Source organism: Cryptococcus neoformans (assembly GCF_000091045.1).
Source record: "Cryptococcus neoformans var. neoformans JEC21 chromosome 13 sequence".
Lineage (NCBI taxonomy): Eukaryota > Fungi > Basidiomycota > Tremellomycetes > Tremellales > Cryptococcaceae > Cryptococcus > Cryptococcus deneoformans.
This window is the reverse complement of record NC_006682.1, coordinates 652,488-670,390: the sequence shown is the minus strand read 5'-3', so window position 1 is coordinate 670,390 and position 17,903 is coordinate 652,488. Positions and strand designations below refer to the sequence as shown.

At 47.8% G+C, this 17,903-nt stretch overlaps 7 protein-coding genes across 7 annotated transcripts; 3 read left to right on the top strand and 4 right to left on the bottom strand.

The window, feature by feature from the left end:
* Positions 1–156: 156 nt before the first annotated feature.
* Positions 157–2,378, bottom strand: CNM02170 (expressed protein). The gene is made up of 4 exons (XM_024658333.1): positions 1,828–2,378; positions 1,574–1,760; positions 1,322–1,509; positions 157–1,272 (listed from the first exon to the last, which is right to left on the bottom strand). Exons 1-4 carry the CDS (start codon positions 1,873–1,875, stop codon positions 202–204), a joined length of 1,494 nt encoding a protein of 497 aa, XP_024514014.1. The 5' UTR covers positions 1,876–2,378; the 3' UTR covers positions 157–201.
* Positions 2,379–2,536: 158 nt separating this feature from the next.
* CNM02160 (expressed protein) lies at positions 2,537–3,844 on the top strand. The gene is made up of 3 exons (XM_568276.2): positions 2,537–2,790; positions 2,870–3,421; positions 3,529–3,844. Exons 1-3 carry the CDS (start codon positions 2,635–2,637, stop codon positions 3,640–3,642), a joined length of 822 nt encoding a protein of 273 aa, XP_568276.1. The 5' UTR covers positions 2,537–2,634; the 3' UTR covers positions 3,643–3,844.
* On the bottom strand, positions 3,706–5,621 carry CNM02150 (conserved hypothetical protein). The gene is made up of 3 exons (XM_568506.2): positions 5,000–5,621; positions 4,381–4,774; positions 3,706–4,330 (listed from the first exon to the last, which is right to left on the bottom strand). The coding sequence occupies exons 1-3, from the start codon at positions 5,387–5,389 to the stop codon at positions 3,867–3,869; spliced, it is 1,248 nt and encodes a 415-aa protein (XP_568506.1). The 5' UTR covers positions 5,390–5,621; the 3' UTR covers positions 3,706–3,866.
* A 1,991-nt stretch (positions 5,622–7,612) lies between these two features.
* Positions 7,613–9,182, top strand: CNM02140 (conserved hypothetical protein). The gene is made up of 3 exons (XM_568482.2): positions 7,613–8,102; positions 8,173–8,696; positions 8,755–9,182. The coding sequence occupies exons 1-3, from the start codon at positions 7,682–7,684 to the stop codon at positions 9,145–9,147; spliced, it is 1,338 nt and encodes a 445-aa protein (XP_568482.1). The 5' UTR covers positions 7,613–7,681; the 3' UTR covers positions 9,148–9,182.
* CNM02130 (hypothetical protein) lies at positions 9,169–10,304 on the bottom strand. The gene is made up of 2 exons (XM_568278.2): positions 9,972–10,304; positions 9,169–9,911 (listed from the first exon to the last, which is right to left on the bottom strand). The coding sequence occupies exons 1-2, from the start codon at positions 9,997–9,999 to the stop codon at positions 9,196–9,198; spliced, it is 744 nt and encodes a 247-aa protein (XP_568278.2). The 5' UTR covers positions 10,000–10,304; the 3' UTR covers positions 9,169–9,195.
* Positions 10,305–11,899: 1,595 nt separating this feature from the next.
* Positions 11,900–15,473, top strand: CNM02120 (expressed protein). The gene is made up of 10 exons (XM_024658332.1): positions 11,900–12,405; positions 12,457–12,523; positions 12,574–12,604; positions 12,663–12,902; positions 12,962–13,140; positions 13,197–13,296; positions 13,344–13,454; positions 13,509–13,711; positions 13,760–13,881; positions 13,938–15,473. The coding sequence occupies exons 1-10, from the start codon at positions 12,216–12,218 to the stop codon at positions 15,071–15,073; spliced, it is 2,379 nt and encodes a 792-aa protein (XP_024514028.1). The 5' UTR covers positions 11,900–12,215; the 3' UTR covers positions 15,074–15,473.
* CNM02110 (hypothetical protein) lies at positions 15,185–17,664 on the bottom strand. The gene is made up of 6 exons (XM_568282.2): positions 17,222–17,664; positions 16,921–17,169; positions 16,505–16,871; positions 15,868–16,451; positions 15,531–15,819; positions 15,185–15,473 (listed from the first exon to the last, which is right to left on the bottom strand). Exons 1-6 carry the CDS (start codon positions 17,534–17,536, stop codon positions 15,463–15,465), a joined length of 1,815 nt encoding a protein of 604 aa, XP_568282.1. The 5' UTR covers positions 17,537–17,664; the 3' UTR covers positions 15,185–15,462.
* Positions 17,665–17,903: the final 239 nt, after the last annotated feature.

Genomic DNA, 17,903 nt, shown 5'->3' with positions numbered 1-17,903 from the left:
AATGATCTGAGGATAGCCAATATTACGGGCAGCTCAATAGCTCCATCAAATAATTATCTTGTGAAAAGCTTTGGAACATCAGAAGGTTGATCTAATTTGATTGGGAAGAAGTTTAAATTGAAGTAAAAAGCGACATTAGAAGATTTCAGAAAGTGTGTTCCACACATGCTTGCATTGAAGTTGATGACAAAAAAGAACCCATTAAGCCCAATCCGGACCCGTCTTCCTCAACTGTTCAAACTCAGCTCTGGACAAACCATTGGTTAACCACCTATTAAACATCCCCTGAGATTTGTTCGCCGTCGGCTGATTGATTGCAACCAAAATCATATGCTCCGCAAAATTACTATCCACCCCACACTTATCCCTCAACTGCGGTTTGAGCGCCTGCAGCTTCTTGGTGTCAAACCTATGAGGTCCACCGCCCGTATATCCTCCGCCGAGGTAGACATCGACCGATTTCGCCAAGGGGATGACTTTGGTCTCTACTTCACGTCGAGAGAAGGGTCGTTGTAGGTATGTGTACCATTGGTTGACATCCGCTTCTGACCAACCTCGTCTCACCATTCCTTTAGCGAGTTTTTGCACAGTATCTTTTGTTAGTTGAATATCACGATAACCACCTTGACCATCCGACTCTCCGAATTTGTGTTTCACCTTGCTTTCTGGTTTGCTTGAGTTGCCTCCTCGACTCTGCTGAGTTCTATCCTTCTTGGGTCCTTCGACGGGTATACCCATTCGTTCCAAGATCTTTGCAGCCATTTGAATCTCACTTTCCGATTTCGGATTCTCCAGTAGCGAGAGCACTTTTTTACGTTCATCAGCGGGGACTTTCTCCAGTCTCATCGCTTCTTCCGCCTTCTTTACAGAATCTTCCGGTATCTTCAACTTCCCTCCTTCTCCTCCTTCAGCTTCCTGTCCATGACTTCCGAACTTATCAGGCCATCCAGCCTTCCTCGCCCTCTCCGCATAATCCTTATTCCTCCTGTCTACCTCTTTTTTATCCTTCTCCTTCACCCACACATTCATATTTTTTTTCGCTCCCTCTTTATCGACAGAGTTGAGAGCGAGAATCATACCCGCGACCGCGGGATCTGCGTAGCCCGCGCGATGGAGGTATTTGTATGGGTTGGAGATATGGGTGGAGATGGGCATGTTTGCAGGAATAGGAGGATCGGGAGGTTTGGAGGATCTGGACTTCGGTTGTGAGGTTGGCCTTGATTTGGAGGTTTCATTGTTGGAGGACTTCGATGACCTAGATCTCACTTTGATCTACCATCATATATCAACCCTCAATCTTCGCGATCCCCAACATACTCACAGATGATGCGCCCTGATCCCGACTCATCCACATGATCGTCAAGGCGCTCGTCTTTAAACATACTATCAACGTGAACAGGTCCGGATGGAGTAAGAAGAAAGCGACGCCTTCGATAAGGCAGCCCATGACGAACGTCGGCCAGTAATTCTCCAGGTGTTTGTCGTGTTTCTTTTCGAGATAATCGTCGTCTTCCGACATATTTGGGATAAGCAACCTCCCCAAACACTTTTAAAAAGTATAATTAGGTCTCACTTTGATACTGCAATGGAATAGCAAGGTCGAACGCCAAAGCAAGGATCATCGAAATCTCCATCGGACTTGTACGTATCACGATCCATCCAGCTACAAAGAAGCCAGACAGGATGATGATGTCCCATATCCCTGTCAGGTCGGAGATAATAATTGTGATTTCGGAGAGCCATCCCCCTGACGGTGCGAGCTAGGATGGATGAGGCTTTAGTTTGATGTATATAGCTTATAATATCAAGCGGAGAGGGAAAACGTACCCAACTTTCTCGGAAGTCTTGAGCGCGCTGTCCAAGGTCTCTCGGCATGGGGGCCGAGGAAGGTCATGAGATCTTTTTTTATGAGCACCTTTGGTCGTCGTTCTGGCTTCCTATTTGCCTTTTCTTTCGTTGATTTTGAGGGCCAGCCCTTGCTCCTGTGATTCGACGTGCGTTTGCTAAGTTGGCCGAAGGCGCACAAACAAGTACCAATGAATTCCAGCTATATAGATTGAGTGTATAAAGTAGTGAGCATTAATTTCACGCGCTCTACCATATCAGCCATTCCAAGAGAGTACTCTCTTGGGAGAGATAGATCCTCCTTTGATACATGTCTTTCGGCTCGGGAGCTGGTAATGAAAGGATAGTCGGAAAGATGTTGATCTCCACAGGCTTTATCTTACACGATGTATTTCATTGAATACTATGATCTTCCTTAGTACAAACCATATGGGATATGTTGAAAATGCCTGAGATGCAGGAAGTTCAAATAGAACGATCGACAGCAGGTATATACGTAGCAGGACACACCGCACGCACTGCGCAGCTCTTCTTGCTGGTCGTTGGCGCAAGTTTTTGTTTATTTGGGCTACTTATATATTCCGCTTCTCCGCCGTTACTTATTTAGGTCACGTGATCTGACATCATCGTCGCACCTGACCGTACCCCTACCGTCGCGTCGATGTTCGTTCGACTTCTCCACGCACGCAAGTCGGTCTGCTTTTTTGACTTCTAACTTCTCTCCACCTGTCATCAGCTTGGACCTTGTCGCGAATTAAATATATCTTCCAAGAGTATCACGGCACCCCAATGAAGCTCAATCCAGCAATCCCACTCCTCGCCCTCGCAACCTTTTCCGCAGCTACGCCCGCTGCTCAGCTGCCCGTCGGACTTGATCTTGGCAAAGAACCTGATAGCAGCAAGGTCAACGTGTCTTTGTATGTTATGTCAAAATGTCCCGATGCTGTACGTACATTAATTCCCCTAGGGGAAGGGTTGATAAAAACTGAAGGAAACATACTGATTGAAAGGATGCCCACCATAGAGACTGTGTGAAAACGTATTCGGCCAAGTTCTGCGCACCGAATCCATACTCCCCAAGATCTCTCTTTCTCTCCATTACATAGGTACCCTCGACCCCTCTTTGCCCCTGGGAGTTGACGTGAAGCATGGCCCTACCGAAGCTTACGGTAACGCCCATCAACTGTGCTTGTACAACCACGTTCCCTTGACGCAATTCTGGGCGGCAGTCGAGTGCATGAACTTCCCTTCGAGTTTCCCGAAGGATATTGGGACGGTAGGGTTTACGAGGCAGTGTGCGGAGACGGTGGGGGTGGATTGGTGGGGTAGTGGCGTCGGAAAATGTGTGGAGGGGAAGAAAAGGATGGGGAAGGCTAAGAAGGACAAGGAAACTCAGGCGGAAGAAAAGGAAGGGTATTATGTAGGCAAAGAAGGGAGAAAGCTTTTGCTTGAGAATATCCGAGAGACAGAAAAGACGGGCGTGACGACAAGTTGTACGATCGAGATTGGGAGTACTCTCGTTCCGGAAGGGAAGCGGACTTGTGTAGTGGACGGTGGCGTATGGAAGGGGTGCGATGTGAGTTCTCTTTTTCCTTTCTGCCACCTTCGTTCTTTCTATATCTCTGCGTCTTTTGGCGATATCTGTATCGAGGCAAGGGTGAGTGCTAATACGTTCTGTTTAAGGATGGACATACAGCTACGGACTTCGTCCGAATCATCGACGCGGAATGGAAGAACCTCAAGAAAGGCACCTCTTCCATTGATGAGGCTTTCATAGATGAGCATGCGGAGGACTAGAGCATCAATAATCTAAGAAAATCTCGTCATTATTCTTTGTATAAATTTTCAGGCCATGTAGTATACAGATTAAAACTGTGACCATACGCCAATGTACCCATGTGATCTAGTCTAATATATCATCATTACCACCTATATATACAGCATTCACCCCATCATCATCATCGTTTTAGTCGTAAGGGTTAAATTAGGTATATATATATATATATATATATATGTAACGACTACCAACTCAAGAACCCCTTATCTGCCTTTTCCCCCGTCCTCGTCACACCCACCGCATTCCTCAATAACCCGGGAACGATCTTCCCCTTCAAAATCGTATCTTCCACCACCCTCGGTATCTCCTGCGGCGTCACCCTCCCATACGAGATATACGCTCCTGATGGGAAAAGGATGAGCATCACACCAGCATACTTGTGTCCCCCTAAATGATTGATATTGAAAATCCCAACTTCTCCCCCCTCCCCACCGTTCACCCCTTCAATCCCTTTGATCCGCCTTCCCATCTCCCGCTCCCGGTCCTCCTCTGTACCAGAGACCTCTTCGAGAGGGGGACCATCGAGATTGACGAGGGAAGAACCCGTTTCGTCTATTGTGATATCGTGTGCAGTGAGACAGGTGTGTAGAGCAGATCGGAGGAGTGGAGCTGCGATGTGGCATCGTTTGTCTCGGCGTTTGTGCGAGCCTACCTAACATATCAGTTGCCGAGTTTAGAATCAGAGAAAAGGGACTGACAAAGCAAGACGATAGCACGATAAGGCATCACCCAGCTCCTTCTCCTCTCCACCCCTTCTTCTCCTTTCCCTTCTTTCCCCGCCCTACCCAGCTCGCCACTCAGGACGCTTTCATATAAACATTTTGCACCTTCTTTTGAAGTCTCCACCTCGTGCACGACTTTCCAGTCGGGGAAGACCAAGACAGATTGATCGGTCGGATCGTTGGATTGGGAGATAAGCGAGGAGGAGTAGAGGGAAGGAGGGGCAGAGATGGGGCTAGATAAAGGTCGGGAAGGGGGAGGGAAAAGAGAGGAGGAAATGTATGGGAGGAAGTCTTTGTTGTTGTTGCCTTTAATGGAAGGCGCGGATTCGACGACTTTGTTAAGAAATTGGGCGAGAGAGCCTTTCTCGTCCTATTAAATCAAATGATTAGCTTTGTAGGGCATAGACAAGCTCCATTATTCATTGTCGAGCTTGAATTGACTCATAAAGTCGGTCGATTTAAGCCAAGTGTATCCTTTCCCAGAGCGAGCGCTAAGGTCCAAAGGTCGGCATACTCTACCGCAATGTAGTTGCAACCCAAACTCCAAGCCTAAGAGCAACCTCGGCCAAGAGTCAAATTGAAAAAACAAACTCACTGTATGATCCCTCTCCCAATCGCTTTTTCCCGTCGAAATCACCACCACTCTTCCCTTCCCACCCTTTGCACTCCCCGCCAAATCAGTCTCCCAATCTTGCTCGAACCCTTTAGGCAGTCCCTCAATCTCACCATACTTTTCCTCGACATATTCTTCGTAGGGTTTCCCACTGTATGCTTCCACTACCGTGCCCGCCCCACTTTCGATACCGGCAGCAGCGGGACATGGCAAGCCGCACGAGACGCAGTCAGACTCCGACACTGGCACATCAGCCTCGGCAAGTTTTTGGGCCAAGGCAGCGTTGGCCTTTTCGCGCTCTGGGGCATGGTGGCCAGGTGGGAGAGAGCCGTTTGTGAATGATGAGATAGCAGAGGAGAGTTTTCCGAACATGGCTTGTTGTCGATTGCAGATGAGATGAGAAAAGAGTCGACAGATGAGATCAAACGTGATGGGGTGTTCAGCACGCAGCTTCAGCACGCAGCAGCATCTCTTCCTTTTACTCGGCGCCGGACTTCGGCTTTGGCCGGGTTCGGTGCTGCCTGGTGCACAATATGTGCCGTTTATTATGTAACGCCGAGACTCGGACTTCAATTCTAGAGTGCGTGATTCGCTAATAAATAAGTTTATCAGCAGATAGCATAAAAGCACGCAACACACAACAGGTCCATGTGAAGAAGAAAAAGGAGACATCGGGAATACCGACGAGATGTCTTTTGTTCTTGTCAGAGCGGGTGACAGATAGGCGCGATAAGAGAGACTTGTTTGGCGTTTCGGACAGAATCTTCCATGACCAATCATCAATATTATGATGCAAATGCATGTATACTTTCCCGCCGTTTAAATACTAAAATACACAAAAACAGAGCCAGACTGGACGCAGTGGTTTAATGCCTATTGGTTAACACGAGTGAATTTTATTACTGGTTTCAAACAAGTCTGGCGACTTCGATCAAGGACCAAATAAGATCAAACTGAAAGCGATACAAAAGCGAGGAAAGGCTTCACTTCTCATCAAGAAACAAGACACAAAGACCATTTAACCCAATATCCAATTCACTAATGAATTTTCCTCTGAGCTCATCCCCGGTTCTACAATCGACCTTTCTTGGGAGGGTGGTGATGGTACTACCAGGTATACAGAATCTTGAACTACCCGGGATTGATTAGCATCAGAGTATGTTTTGATCTCGATCTTAGAATTGAAAGATGTGCTCACCATCATTCCATCCTTAGCCTGGATTCATCTTCAGAAACAGTACTGGAATCTCCAAAGCCTATGCTATTGGTGACTCCTTCGTCGCCAACTCCACCATGTAGGTCTAACCAGCTCCATAGCGCTGCTACTGCTGACATGTTGATGTGTAAGTACCTTTGGGGTTGCCGACAACAACCAGGAAAGTATCGACCAGTGCTACGATCTCTCTGATCCCATCCCAGTCCAGCAAAATAAAGGGTACAGCAGTTCATAGATGTGTGAATGGCATTTCAAAGGATTGGTAGCAATGTGATATGAGGATGTCATAGTCTAGAACTATGTTTCGTGGTGAACGAATGTATAATATTGAAAGTGCCGAGAGGTAATTCATGTCTATGATCTGCGTCTATGATCTGTCTCCATTCAGTTGAATAAGTCCGGCACTCAATGCAGGGCCAGTTTTGCCGTGGGGTTGGACCGGCGGAAGACTGCTGCTTGGCTGCTGAGGCCCGTCAATCTTTGCTACTTTTCTTTCAAAGTATACCGCAGAAAATATCCAAGCTATCGATAGCATTAAGAGAGTCCAATCGAGCAAGGTCTGGATAACGGCAGTATCGATAGCCTCTGCGAGGTCGGTAGAGCCAGTCCATACGACGTGTACCAATGATGACAGTGGTGGTCTCCAGAAGCACAGAGAAAGTTGGCTCTGACATATTTCCTAACATCCTATTAGTCAGTCGGTTGAACCGTAGATGTTGACCACATTTGACGTCCGATTCGACTTATGTTTGGATAGATAAAAGAGTGAAGATGATTTATATGTACATCATCAGCCGACTAATATGTGACAACTTACGTAAGATAGAAGTGCTGCAATAAGAAAGCTTGTTGTTCGAGTAAAAAGTCCCAGTGGGGGATGTGAACGCACTGAGATCGGGACAGTTTGTCAGTTTTCTTGTGAACATGCAGGCCAATCGGGAACTTTTGGCAGAGTGAGCTTTGGCGGAGTGAGAAGACGCGGTTGGCGGAGTCGCGAAAAATGATTTTTCGGCACTCCATCCATCGAAGCAGAACTCGCTCTGACGTCACGTTCCCGATTGCAACCCTTGGGCCGCTTTTTGAATTTAACTCCCTAATTAAGTTGTTAATTACTTATTTATGAATGGGGGGGTTGTTCGATACTTATTTAATAGCAGCTATATACTAAAATAATAGGGTAGACAAAATGCAGCTCATTGTTATTTTTTATTTCTGTTAGGGAAGCAAAGGGAGACCTGATTTCAGGGTGGAGGCTTAGGAAATGACGACAGAGAGTCTAGAACAGGCCCATAGGAATTAGTGAATTTGCTTCGCGACGCGAGTGACCTCGACAGAGACGCGTCTGTCTTTGCAACATGATAATCGCGTCTGTTGCGTTCTGAATCCTATCCTCTTCAACATCCAGCGCTCCAAGAGCAGTTTACCACCCTAAGAACAACGTAGTGAATATGCCAAGACGATCAGCTAAGTATAAAGCGACAGCACGAGCCAGAGAGCTCTATCGAATGGCGACTATCCTCAATCATAAGCAGCTCAAGACCAGTTTGTCCATTCCGTATCATGCTCTCAGGACATCTCGTTACCTCAATCGTCCGAAGAAGTATGGTCAGCTTCGTAGTAGGGATGCTGTTGCCAGAATTACAAGCATTCATGAGATACCAGATGAGGATTTCCGCCGCAAACTGCGCGTCAACCATGCGGAATTTCGAAAGCTTCTCTGCCTTATCAAGGACCATCCAGTTTTCGTCTCTCATGGTCCAAGAAAGCAGGCGAACCCCCTTTTACAGCTTACAGTTGCGCTCTATCGACTGGGACATTGCGGATGTGCTGCGAGCACTTTTGAGATAGGAGAGCAGTTTGGGGTGTCAGGTGAGTGCCCACGCCACACTGCATCCAGAAACATTAAACCGTTTCTTCGAGATTGATTGTTATCCATCAGAGGGCACGTCGGCCATATGGACGACTCGGGTAATCAAGGCCATCCTGTCATTGGAGCGAAACAACGTATACTGGCCAGATGAAAATGAGAGGAAGGCTATAGACAGGCACTTTGAAGAGGAGGAGGACATTCCTGATGGATGTGTGGGGATTATCGACGGCTTCCATGTTCCCTTCGCTTACAAGCCTGCTCGCCATGATGCTGTCAATTTCTTTTCACACAAAGGGCGCTACGGCTTCAATATCCTAGGAATTTGCGACCATTTGAAGAGGATTCGGTACTTCCAGTACGGTTATCCTGCTTCTGCTCACGATGCTCGTATCTTCAAGAACTGTTCTCTCTTTGAAGAGGCTAATGCCGACGCTCAGAGTAACAGAGAAGCCATGTTGCAAGGCCGAGCTGTTCATTCAGAAATGATCAGTCAAGGTGAATATCTTTTGGCAGATTCGGCATTTCCTGCTGGGGATTGGTGTGTACCGCTTTTCAAGCGTCGGAGAGGTCAGAACGACCTTGATCGGCCAGAAGTAAGTTTATTTGTCCGCATATCTCATGTATAGACCTACATGCTCATATATACAACAGGCCAAGTTCAATAAGAAGTGTTCGAGTGCACGAGTCAAGATTGAGCATGCCTACGGAATCCTCAAAAACCGCTGGCAGAGTCTTAGGAGCCTTCGCGTGAAGATTCGCAATGTCAGAGATGAAAGCGTTGCGACATGCTGGATCCGGGCCTGTGTGGTATTGCACAATCTGCTCATTGACACAGGTGATTGGTACAATCAGCTGGATGGTGACGCTGATGAACCTGATGATTACATCGACATCGAAAGGATGCAAGAAAGGATGGAGAGGGTGTTAGAGCGGCACAGGGAAGAAGAGGAGGATGAGGCACGTGATGCAAGAGATGCTTCGAATCTCACGCGAAAGAGGGTGATGGAGCGAATGCAGGAAATAGAGCGCAGGGATCTTCTATGATCATATCTGCAGGGGAGAGGAAGAGACGACTGAGAATGCATATCATAATTATAGAGAGGGAGCTCCAGGCTCAGGCCCCACCATAACTTTCGCCTCCTCCCAACTTTTCCCAGACCTCATCAGCATCTCCATCTTCCTGTTCCAGCTCTCCGCCAACATCTTCATCTTTTCTGTCGCCGCATTCTCCCGTGCTATCGTCATATTCTCCTGCGCGATATTCACCATGTCTGCATGATGTTTCTCCTGCACGGAGATTTTCCGTTCTTGAATGGCCAATAGCTCCTGATGCCGCCGATCGTCGTTGCCCTCCTGCCTCATGACCAGCTCATCCATCTTGTCATCTGCCGAGACAGCCTTTGCCCTGGAAGACCTTATGGATGCTGTCTGGCTCTGGGTTTGGGCTCGGATTGGTGTAGACACTGAGCCCAGCACAGATGAGGACCGTGCAGGTTGAGACGAAGAGCGGCTCTCCCTGCGGATAGCTGCAATGATTGGAGCATCTGCCTCTGACTCGGTCTCGCTAGCCTCACCTGCACCGTCCCCAAAGAGACCACCATCCTCTCCTGACAACTCATCTTCCGAGTCATCAGCAGCCATTTCGCCCCTTTGGCGCTCTATCAAACCATCGAGAGCAGCGAGATCTCTGTCGGGACGATTGAGAGAGGCGTGGAGGGTCGAAGAGGCGTGGTGGGCAGTGACGGAGGCCCTGTCGCCAAGGACAGGTAAAAGGATCTCGTAGAAGGGGCAAACCTTCTTTCGTTGAGCTATTAATGTTCAGTTAGCCACGACGTGCCCATGCTGCCTGCCAAAGTACTTTTACACACCAAGGAGACTCTCGTCGTCGATCTCCATCGCCCCAGCACCACTCCCGGTCCCTATCTGGGATGCCTTAGTGAAGCTCTCGACAATTTGATTGATCTTTCATCATATCAGCGCTCATTTTGACCCCCCAAAACTTCCTTTTCCGGTAGGTCACTCCAACCTTATGCTGTCATGCGTCATGCACCTTCCGTCCGTCTTGCGCGTTCGGCCGCCGTTGGAGAGATCGGAGCTTATAAATTATTCGTTCATGCTCGAGAAACAACACTAATGTTGCTTCCATTGCCAGGCGGACACTTTTTTGAATCCCAGATTTAATTCTACTAAAATGGCTGCCGATTGTATACCCTCTGTAATAATAATAAAAGGAGATCTTGCTTCTGTTGGAGGGGAAATTTGCGTCCGCCGTTGATTACGTCACTGACGACCTCCACTTTACTACATTCTTAAGATAGTCTTGGCTCCGCTTCTTGTCGGCCGGTTCGCTTTCGTTCGTGGTCGGTTGTCTTTGTTGTTGTTGCTGCCTTTTATTTCGCGAACATTTGAACCTCCGTAAGGTCAGCTTTTGTTTGAAGTAATTACGTACCTGAAATCTCGCTCTTGAGTTCGCTCTCTACGACTGTACACTGCGAGTAATCACAAGCACACGGCTTCAACATGGCACGTAAGTTGAGAAAGTTATCACTGGAGAACCGCAACTGATATTTTTTCTACAGTCTGTATCCCCCTAGTTTGTAAGTACTTGTCAGAAGAGAGGTATAGGGCGAATGCCAATTAATTCTCTTGAAAGGTGGGTTCCCAGAAAAGGTCAGTTCTTTGACACTGTCGTCTCATCCTAGCGCTAATTCTTTATTCAGTTCAAGCAAGATAATACTCCATCACAAGGAGGCCGCATGTGTCCAAGATGTCATAATCGTAAGCGAATATCTATATCAGTATGACCGGTTCCCTATCGCGTACTGACGCTAGAAAAGCTGCCGTCGGTATGTTCGGAATTTTGTTGGCACAAGGCCACCTGAACTGAACTGAGTGCGCAGTTGGTGGTTCAACTCGAACTTGGTTTGAATTCTTCTGGATTCCTCTAATTCCTTTCGTCAAGCATCATATCTGGCTATGTACCATCTGCAGTATGTTCTCTCTTTTAAAGTCAGCCTCTGCTTCCTGATACATATATTTTGCTTGATAGGATGGGAAATGCGCCAAGGTGATGGACCTGAGCCTCAACCTCCAAATGCCTATGCCCAGAGACCGCCGCCACCAAACTCATACCCGCAGCCTGGACGTTAAGGGATGAGCATCGACTGATTTTGGGGATAAGTGTATTTCTCAGTTTTGATAGGGAGTAGCGGTTATACACGGAGTTCGCGTTATAGGCTGTATGGGGGTGTATAGTAGTAGAGACAAATAAAACGGTATCCCCATGAATTGCTTGTGAGTACCATATAGGCTATAAAAATGGTGGCTATGTGCAGAAGCTGATTTCAAGGGTCCTTCGATTGTTTGGTTTGTCAGGTCCATCAAAGGTGTCAAAGCGTTTTCAACGTTGATTGTCATTGAACATAACCACATTTTGAAACGTCTCAGTTGCGTCAATGAAGCACTCCAATTTCCGTCTATATTCAAATTCCGCTTATTGCTCTGTAAGACTGATTTATTGTAAGGTACTCACAGCAAGTTAGAGTTGTAAGTTGTAATTGTAGGGCCAGGTGAGGTGACATCCAATCACGCAAGGAAGCAAACACAATCCCCTTTGGGGGGAAAACGGGTCACTCTCTGTCTCCATAAAATCGACGACTGTCGTCTATCATTACCCAAGTCAGTCTTCTGGGCTGTAAACTGAGTATAGGGTTCCCACCCGACTTTGCTGTTGCAAACCCTCGACTTCCCAAAAAAGGCCGTAGCACAAACAGGCGAGCCTTCAAGCTTCAAAGGTATGTTCCTTTGTCTCAATTCATTAGGCATGTTCCTTTGCCTCAATTCATCTCGGCATTCAAGCCTTTTAATAAAGGTGCCTTTGAGATACTCTCTATGCTGGTAACCTACACGGTAGACAGCTGCTTTTGGATTGGAACGCATCTGGGTTACGAAGGATCAGCTTTGGTGAAGGAGTTTGGTGGTGATGAGGTGACAGAAGGACGTAGTAGTCTCCCGCATGAGTTGCCACGCCGAGTCCCCTGAGCTCCCTCTTAATATACTACTCGCAGTAGCCCCATCTTCATCTTTCCTTCTCCCTCAAAACCCAGTTCACTATGGTACGCCTTTCCCTCGCCCCTTTACTGATAGCAATACTGGCACAAAATGCTCGGTCAGACAGCAATCTAGATCTCAGTCGTATCAGGTCGTCGTATACACCTATGCCTCTGTATAGAAATGGTGCCGGGACGAACATTTTGACAGTGGGAGTTGGTACGCCAGGGGTGGTCATGAATTTGACGTGCTGTACGTACAACTGGTAGTCCCTCAAGAAAGCCACAGCTAACTTTGAGATAGCCACAAATGTTGAGTTTCTGTTAGTCGCTACCAATGATTGCGATGACTGTGTTGAAGATGACAATGTGTAGGGGTAATCTGCTCGAAACTTTTAGCGGTTACTGATGTCAATGATAGCTACACAGTCACTGACTCATCTTCCATCGTTGTAAGTGCAAGATGCGGGCAACATTTGGGAAGCTATGCAGTCATTGATACATAATCAGACATCTCAAGATGCCTTTATACACACCTTCATCTACCCAGCCGGTATTTCTTCAACTCTCTCCCTCCGCGGACAATTTGCAACGGAGAGCCTCACAGATGAAAGGGATGATTCTGATGCCAACCGACCCATTGGACTCATCACTGAAGTACAAACAAATGATCCGGATGGGGACTTCGACGGAGCAAATGTGGAGCTTAGTGACGGAACAAGTGGATTCTGGGGAATGGGGGTTTATCAAGTGGATACAACAATTTCTTTTTTTTGCATAATTGTCCAAAGCTCATTTTGACATGGTAGGCGGATAAATCCCGATCCATGTTCGGCGACATGATCACTGTCAACGGGAGCGGATCGTCTTCTCAAGAAACCTCGTTCGCTGTCGGTTTCGACATCAATAACTATTCTACTTCTACTGCTGAGCAGGCTGGTATTATTCACTGGGGCGGTGTACCTAACGGAAGCTGGACTGGAAACTTGTGGGTTGGCTATGGTGTTTGTCAACCTTCTTGGAGACTGATTATGATTATTACAGCAACTGGTTGGACGCCAACACGTCAGTGGCAGGGAGCTGGGGTTTTGGCCTCGATTCCATGAGGGTATCCGATGAAGTTATTAACCTCGATAGTTACTATGTAAGTCAGCATTATTCCTAGCCAGACTGTTGCTAAGTATCTATTAGGGCTCCATTGATCCGGGATTTGACGAAATTTACGTACCCACTTCCGTGGCCGAAAAATTCTTTGCCAAGATCTCTGGGGCACAGCGCGACACAATAGACACTACTCGTCGGGTAAGCGTCTTTCACAAGAGACATTTTAACGATACCTTATCGACCCTCTGACAGAATCTTCCATGCGGCACCAATATCTCCATGACTCTCATAATCTCTGGCGCCGCGTACGCTGTTGCTTCGTCTCAGCTTGTACAGGCTCGAGACGTCGCAGGGCGGACGTGTTGGGGTTCAGTGGTAGCGTGGCAGAATAATAGCTTGGCCGAACAGAAAGGCGAAATTCGTCTGGGCACGCCTTTCATGTCAAATATTTACTCGTGCGTGGTGTTTAGATATGTGAACGCAAAGCTAATTAAAGATTTTAGTGTTTTATATTATAGTGACAGCGCCCAATATGTTGGTCTGGCGGGTAAGCCAAACAGCGTCAACGCCCACAACCTCGCCGCCCGCTCTGAGGGTCATACGAACACCAAGCTTGCTGGAATCCGTAAGCTCACTTGTCAAAACCCCTCCCCTCCGCGCATCCTGACGACTGCTTCGTAGTCATTGGAACACTTCTGGGTGTTGTCCTTCTTCTATTTGCTATCTGCTACTCTCGGAACCGGAGTTCATTCCAATCCATCTACTATCGAGCTGTTCGTCGACAACACAGAGCTCAAATGAATGTGATGGTTCGCAGCGCCATTCTGCCACCTCATCAAATGATGGCCATGCCCATAGCAAACCCTGCTATAATGGGCCCGATGAGACCTATGCCAATGGGCGGACCTGGAAATCCGATGACGAGTGGTATGACCGGATTGACTTTCGCTGGTGGGGGTTATCAACCTGTTGCCCCACCAGCATATCAACACCCTATCAACGCCGGGCAACCTGCTGCTAGTTATGACCAGACACAATTGCTTCTCGCGAACCATGACCACAACAACAATGATCAGCACCAATTCGAGAAGATGCCTGTCGTCGTCGAACAAAAGCCCCAAGGTTTCTACTCCCCTCGCTTACAGGAGACCTCCCCTCCTAGATCATCTTTCTTACCTTTCATCCCCCGCTTGTCCGCCATCTCACATCAGGGTCTTAGACCTCAAAGCTCTTCCGCAGGGTACGCCCGACCCTCCCAATCAGGCGAACCCAAAGTCCGTTTCGGTTCGACAGGCGTTCGAATAGCAAGATCGGCGTCGTCGATGTCTGCCGGCAAGTCTGTCAATGAATTTGGTATTCTGGACGGCAGCGGTCGGGACCTACAGTCGGGAGTTAAGGGAAGAGAAGCGAGGAGGGAGAAGTTTATGCAGGATTACGCCTCTGCAGGTAATTTAGGTGTCCAACAAACTTCTCATTACACGCCGTTCCCAGGAGCTAGTAACGTATCAAACCCACCATCGCGATACTACAGTCCCTCACAAACGCATGTACAGATGTATCCTACCGTAGCACTCCAAGCAAACGGTGATTATGCGCATTCACAAACCTCAGAGAAAAAGCGGTATTTCTCATGGAAACCGGGAGGTGATGCGGGCAAGGGATTATACAAGCCGGTACTCGGTGGGATGAGTGAGGCCAGTGAAGAGCAAACAGCGAGAAAAAGTTGGTTCGGAGCGAGAAGTGGGGGTTGGAAAGAGGCGGAAAGGGCAAGGGATCGAGAGAGGCTGGCGCAAGGGGGAAGAGAGTGCGTAAATTGAAGAAAGGAAAATGGGACGTGTATCTTTAACAGACTTTTGGGTTATACCATTCCAATCTAAGCATGCAAATATCACTCGAGGTAAAGAATGAGGTGTCCGCGAACCACCATCCTTCGGTATAAGAGCCAAACATTCATATCAATTCTGCAAACGTCTTCGGCGGAAAAAAGAAATTCTACACTTCAGCTTTTCCTTACTCGTAGTACCTTTCTGTTCAAATCAACTGCCACTTTGGTGTGTGGGGGTATAGAATGAAGAACCTTTTATACATTGTTACTGGTGTTTATAATAAGAGAGAAAACAATGGAACGAAAAAGGAAAAAAAAAAGGGGTCGTCGTATCTAAGTTTCTTGTGTCTGTCGTTTCTTATGCATATGCTGCCGCTTGGCTTATGACAGGACTAACAGACACCATCAGCAAACCGTGGCTTTATCAAGCTCAACAAAATAAAACTCACTCATAGGCTCAGCCCCTCTGACATCATCCCCAGTCGTCCTTTCATACGCTTTTGTAGCGAAAAACCGTACATCCGCATCTTGATCCTCTTGCAATTTTCTCAATGCAGTTACAACCCGCCTGTGGACCAACTCCTGTCCTTCCGGTGTCTGAGCGAGTACAGAGGCGAGGGTCTCGAGGCACTTTGCGACGTTAAAACGGATGTTGGGAATGGCATCGTTGGCGAGGTTGAGCGCAGCGTCGAGAACGGTGTCTCGAATGATGGCGGTGTTGAGCGAGGGTGCCATCGTCTGTTTCTTGTTAATATTTTGTCAAGGTTATTTTTCAAGGAGACTCACGGTGATGGCAAAGATAGTGGTCATCCTGTACAAGTAGTTTTGATGGTTGCCCATCTCCAAAACCTTTGGTATAATGGTAGTCTTTGCCCACTCGACGCCGAAGACATCCGTCAACTTTTTCAGATTAATCGTAGCCGCTTCTCGGATAGAAAACACGGTATCGCCCAACCAAGACATGCAGAGAGACCCGAGCTTGTCGTCAAAGAATTCGACACCGAGCTGTTGAGCGAGAAGAGGGATGTACTCGATGATAGCTTGACGGACCCGCCATTGCTTGTCCTCGGCAAGAGTCATGATGGCGGGGAGGAGCGCTTGAGAGAGACGATCGATACCAATAACTTCATTAACCATGTCAAGCTTGCCGATCAAATTCAATCGGACATCGCTGAATTCATCCTTGAGGAGTTGCAAGAACAATGGGAGTAAATGCTCGATGGTAGCGTCCTTGCCGAGCAAAGGAGCAAGGCCAGAAATCTCCATGGCGAGGGCAGCACGAACGTGTTGAGATGAGTCAGTGGATAGGTCTCGGACGCAAGGCAAGAGTCGGGCGAGGATGACTTCCTTGTCAACGAGCTTGGCAAAGCCTATTCAAACTCAGCCTGAATATTCCATAGTTTCTAATGAATGTATAACTTACCAGGCACCTGACCTGACGCCGCGGTCCTGACTTCTGCCTCGTTATCCTTCAGCAGACCAACAAACGCACCAACAAGCTCCTCCCTGATGATACTTTCCCCCGCGCTCTCCGCAAGCCCAACGAACTCGTTGGCAACCATGTATCTCACCCTCCATGACTTGTCAGTGATGCTGGCACGCATCGGTTCGAGCAAGTTGGTCTTGGTCTCTTCGTCGGAAAGAGCAGCAGCAAGGGCAATGAGGTCGGGAATGGTGAGGAGACGAACGGAATCTTGGTCGTCGCCGGCGAGTTTACGGTACATCGGGATGAGTTCGGATACGATGGTATCGTGTTGGCCAGAAGTCTCAGAGACAACCTTGGCTAGGGGCTATACACAGTTAGTCGAGTCCATTGTTGAAGAGGGGGGAAAATCTCACGCCAAGAGCTTTCGCAGCAGCTCTCCGAACCATAGGAGTGTCGTCGTGGCAAAGCGCGCCAAAGAGCTTCCTCATTTCCTCTTGAGAAGACGAGCTGGCATTGGGATAAGGTGCGGCGAACAGAGCGCAAGCAGAGGTTCGACTGGTAAACCACTCTCCTGTAGAAAGTCGCTTGACGATAGGAAGGAAATATTGTTCGAGATCTTGAGCAGAAAGCAACACTGAAATCTTGGAAATGCTCTCCGCGGCCTTAGCGGGATGTTAGCTCAGAAAACCAACATTCAACCACTCCTAAACACACCTTCTCCCTAACCAAAGTCTCCTCCACAGCAGTCAAGTTTTCCAAAGGTCCCAATATGACATGGGCATATTCCTTCCCGCCGACATACTCTACAAAGTTGCCTAGTTCCTCCGCAAGCACTAACAACACTTCGTCCTCGTCATCGAGCTGGTACTGGATAAAAGGGATGAGTTCTTCTCGCGTACGGGAAGGGCCAAGAGCGAGGGCGATTGTAGAGAGGCGTCTGATAGATGAAAGACGAAGGACGACATCCTCAGACTTGAGCTCATCCATAAGGAGGTGGATAGGGTAAAGGTCCGAGTTCGGGTCTGACATGGCGGTATAGGTGTCGTTGGGAGCGCGAGAGCGAGTGAATTCTGAAAATGCGATCCGGACTGAGTAATGTGTGCAGATCCGGCTGGAGAAACGATGAAAGGAAGATACTGCTAGTAGACCAAATACACCCAAAGCACAACCACCACTCGGCTCGTCACCGCGTAACGACATCTAGGCGTCACACATAACAACGGGATCAAGTTACGGGGTTACAGAAGTGGCACTCGTATTCTCCATTTCCTTTACAACAACAATAAAAATAAAGACTGGCTATTAATGAAGCACGTAGATGTGATATGATAATACGCGAAAGCATACCCTTTGTATGGATAATGCGAATTTTAACCCCTTGCCCTGCAAGTGCAAA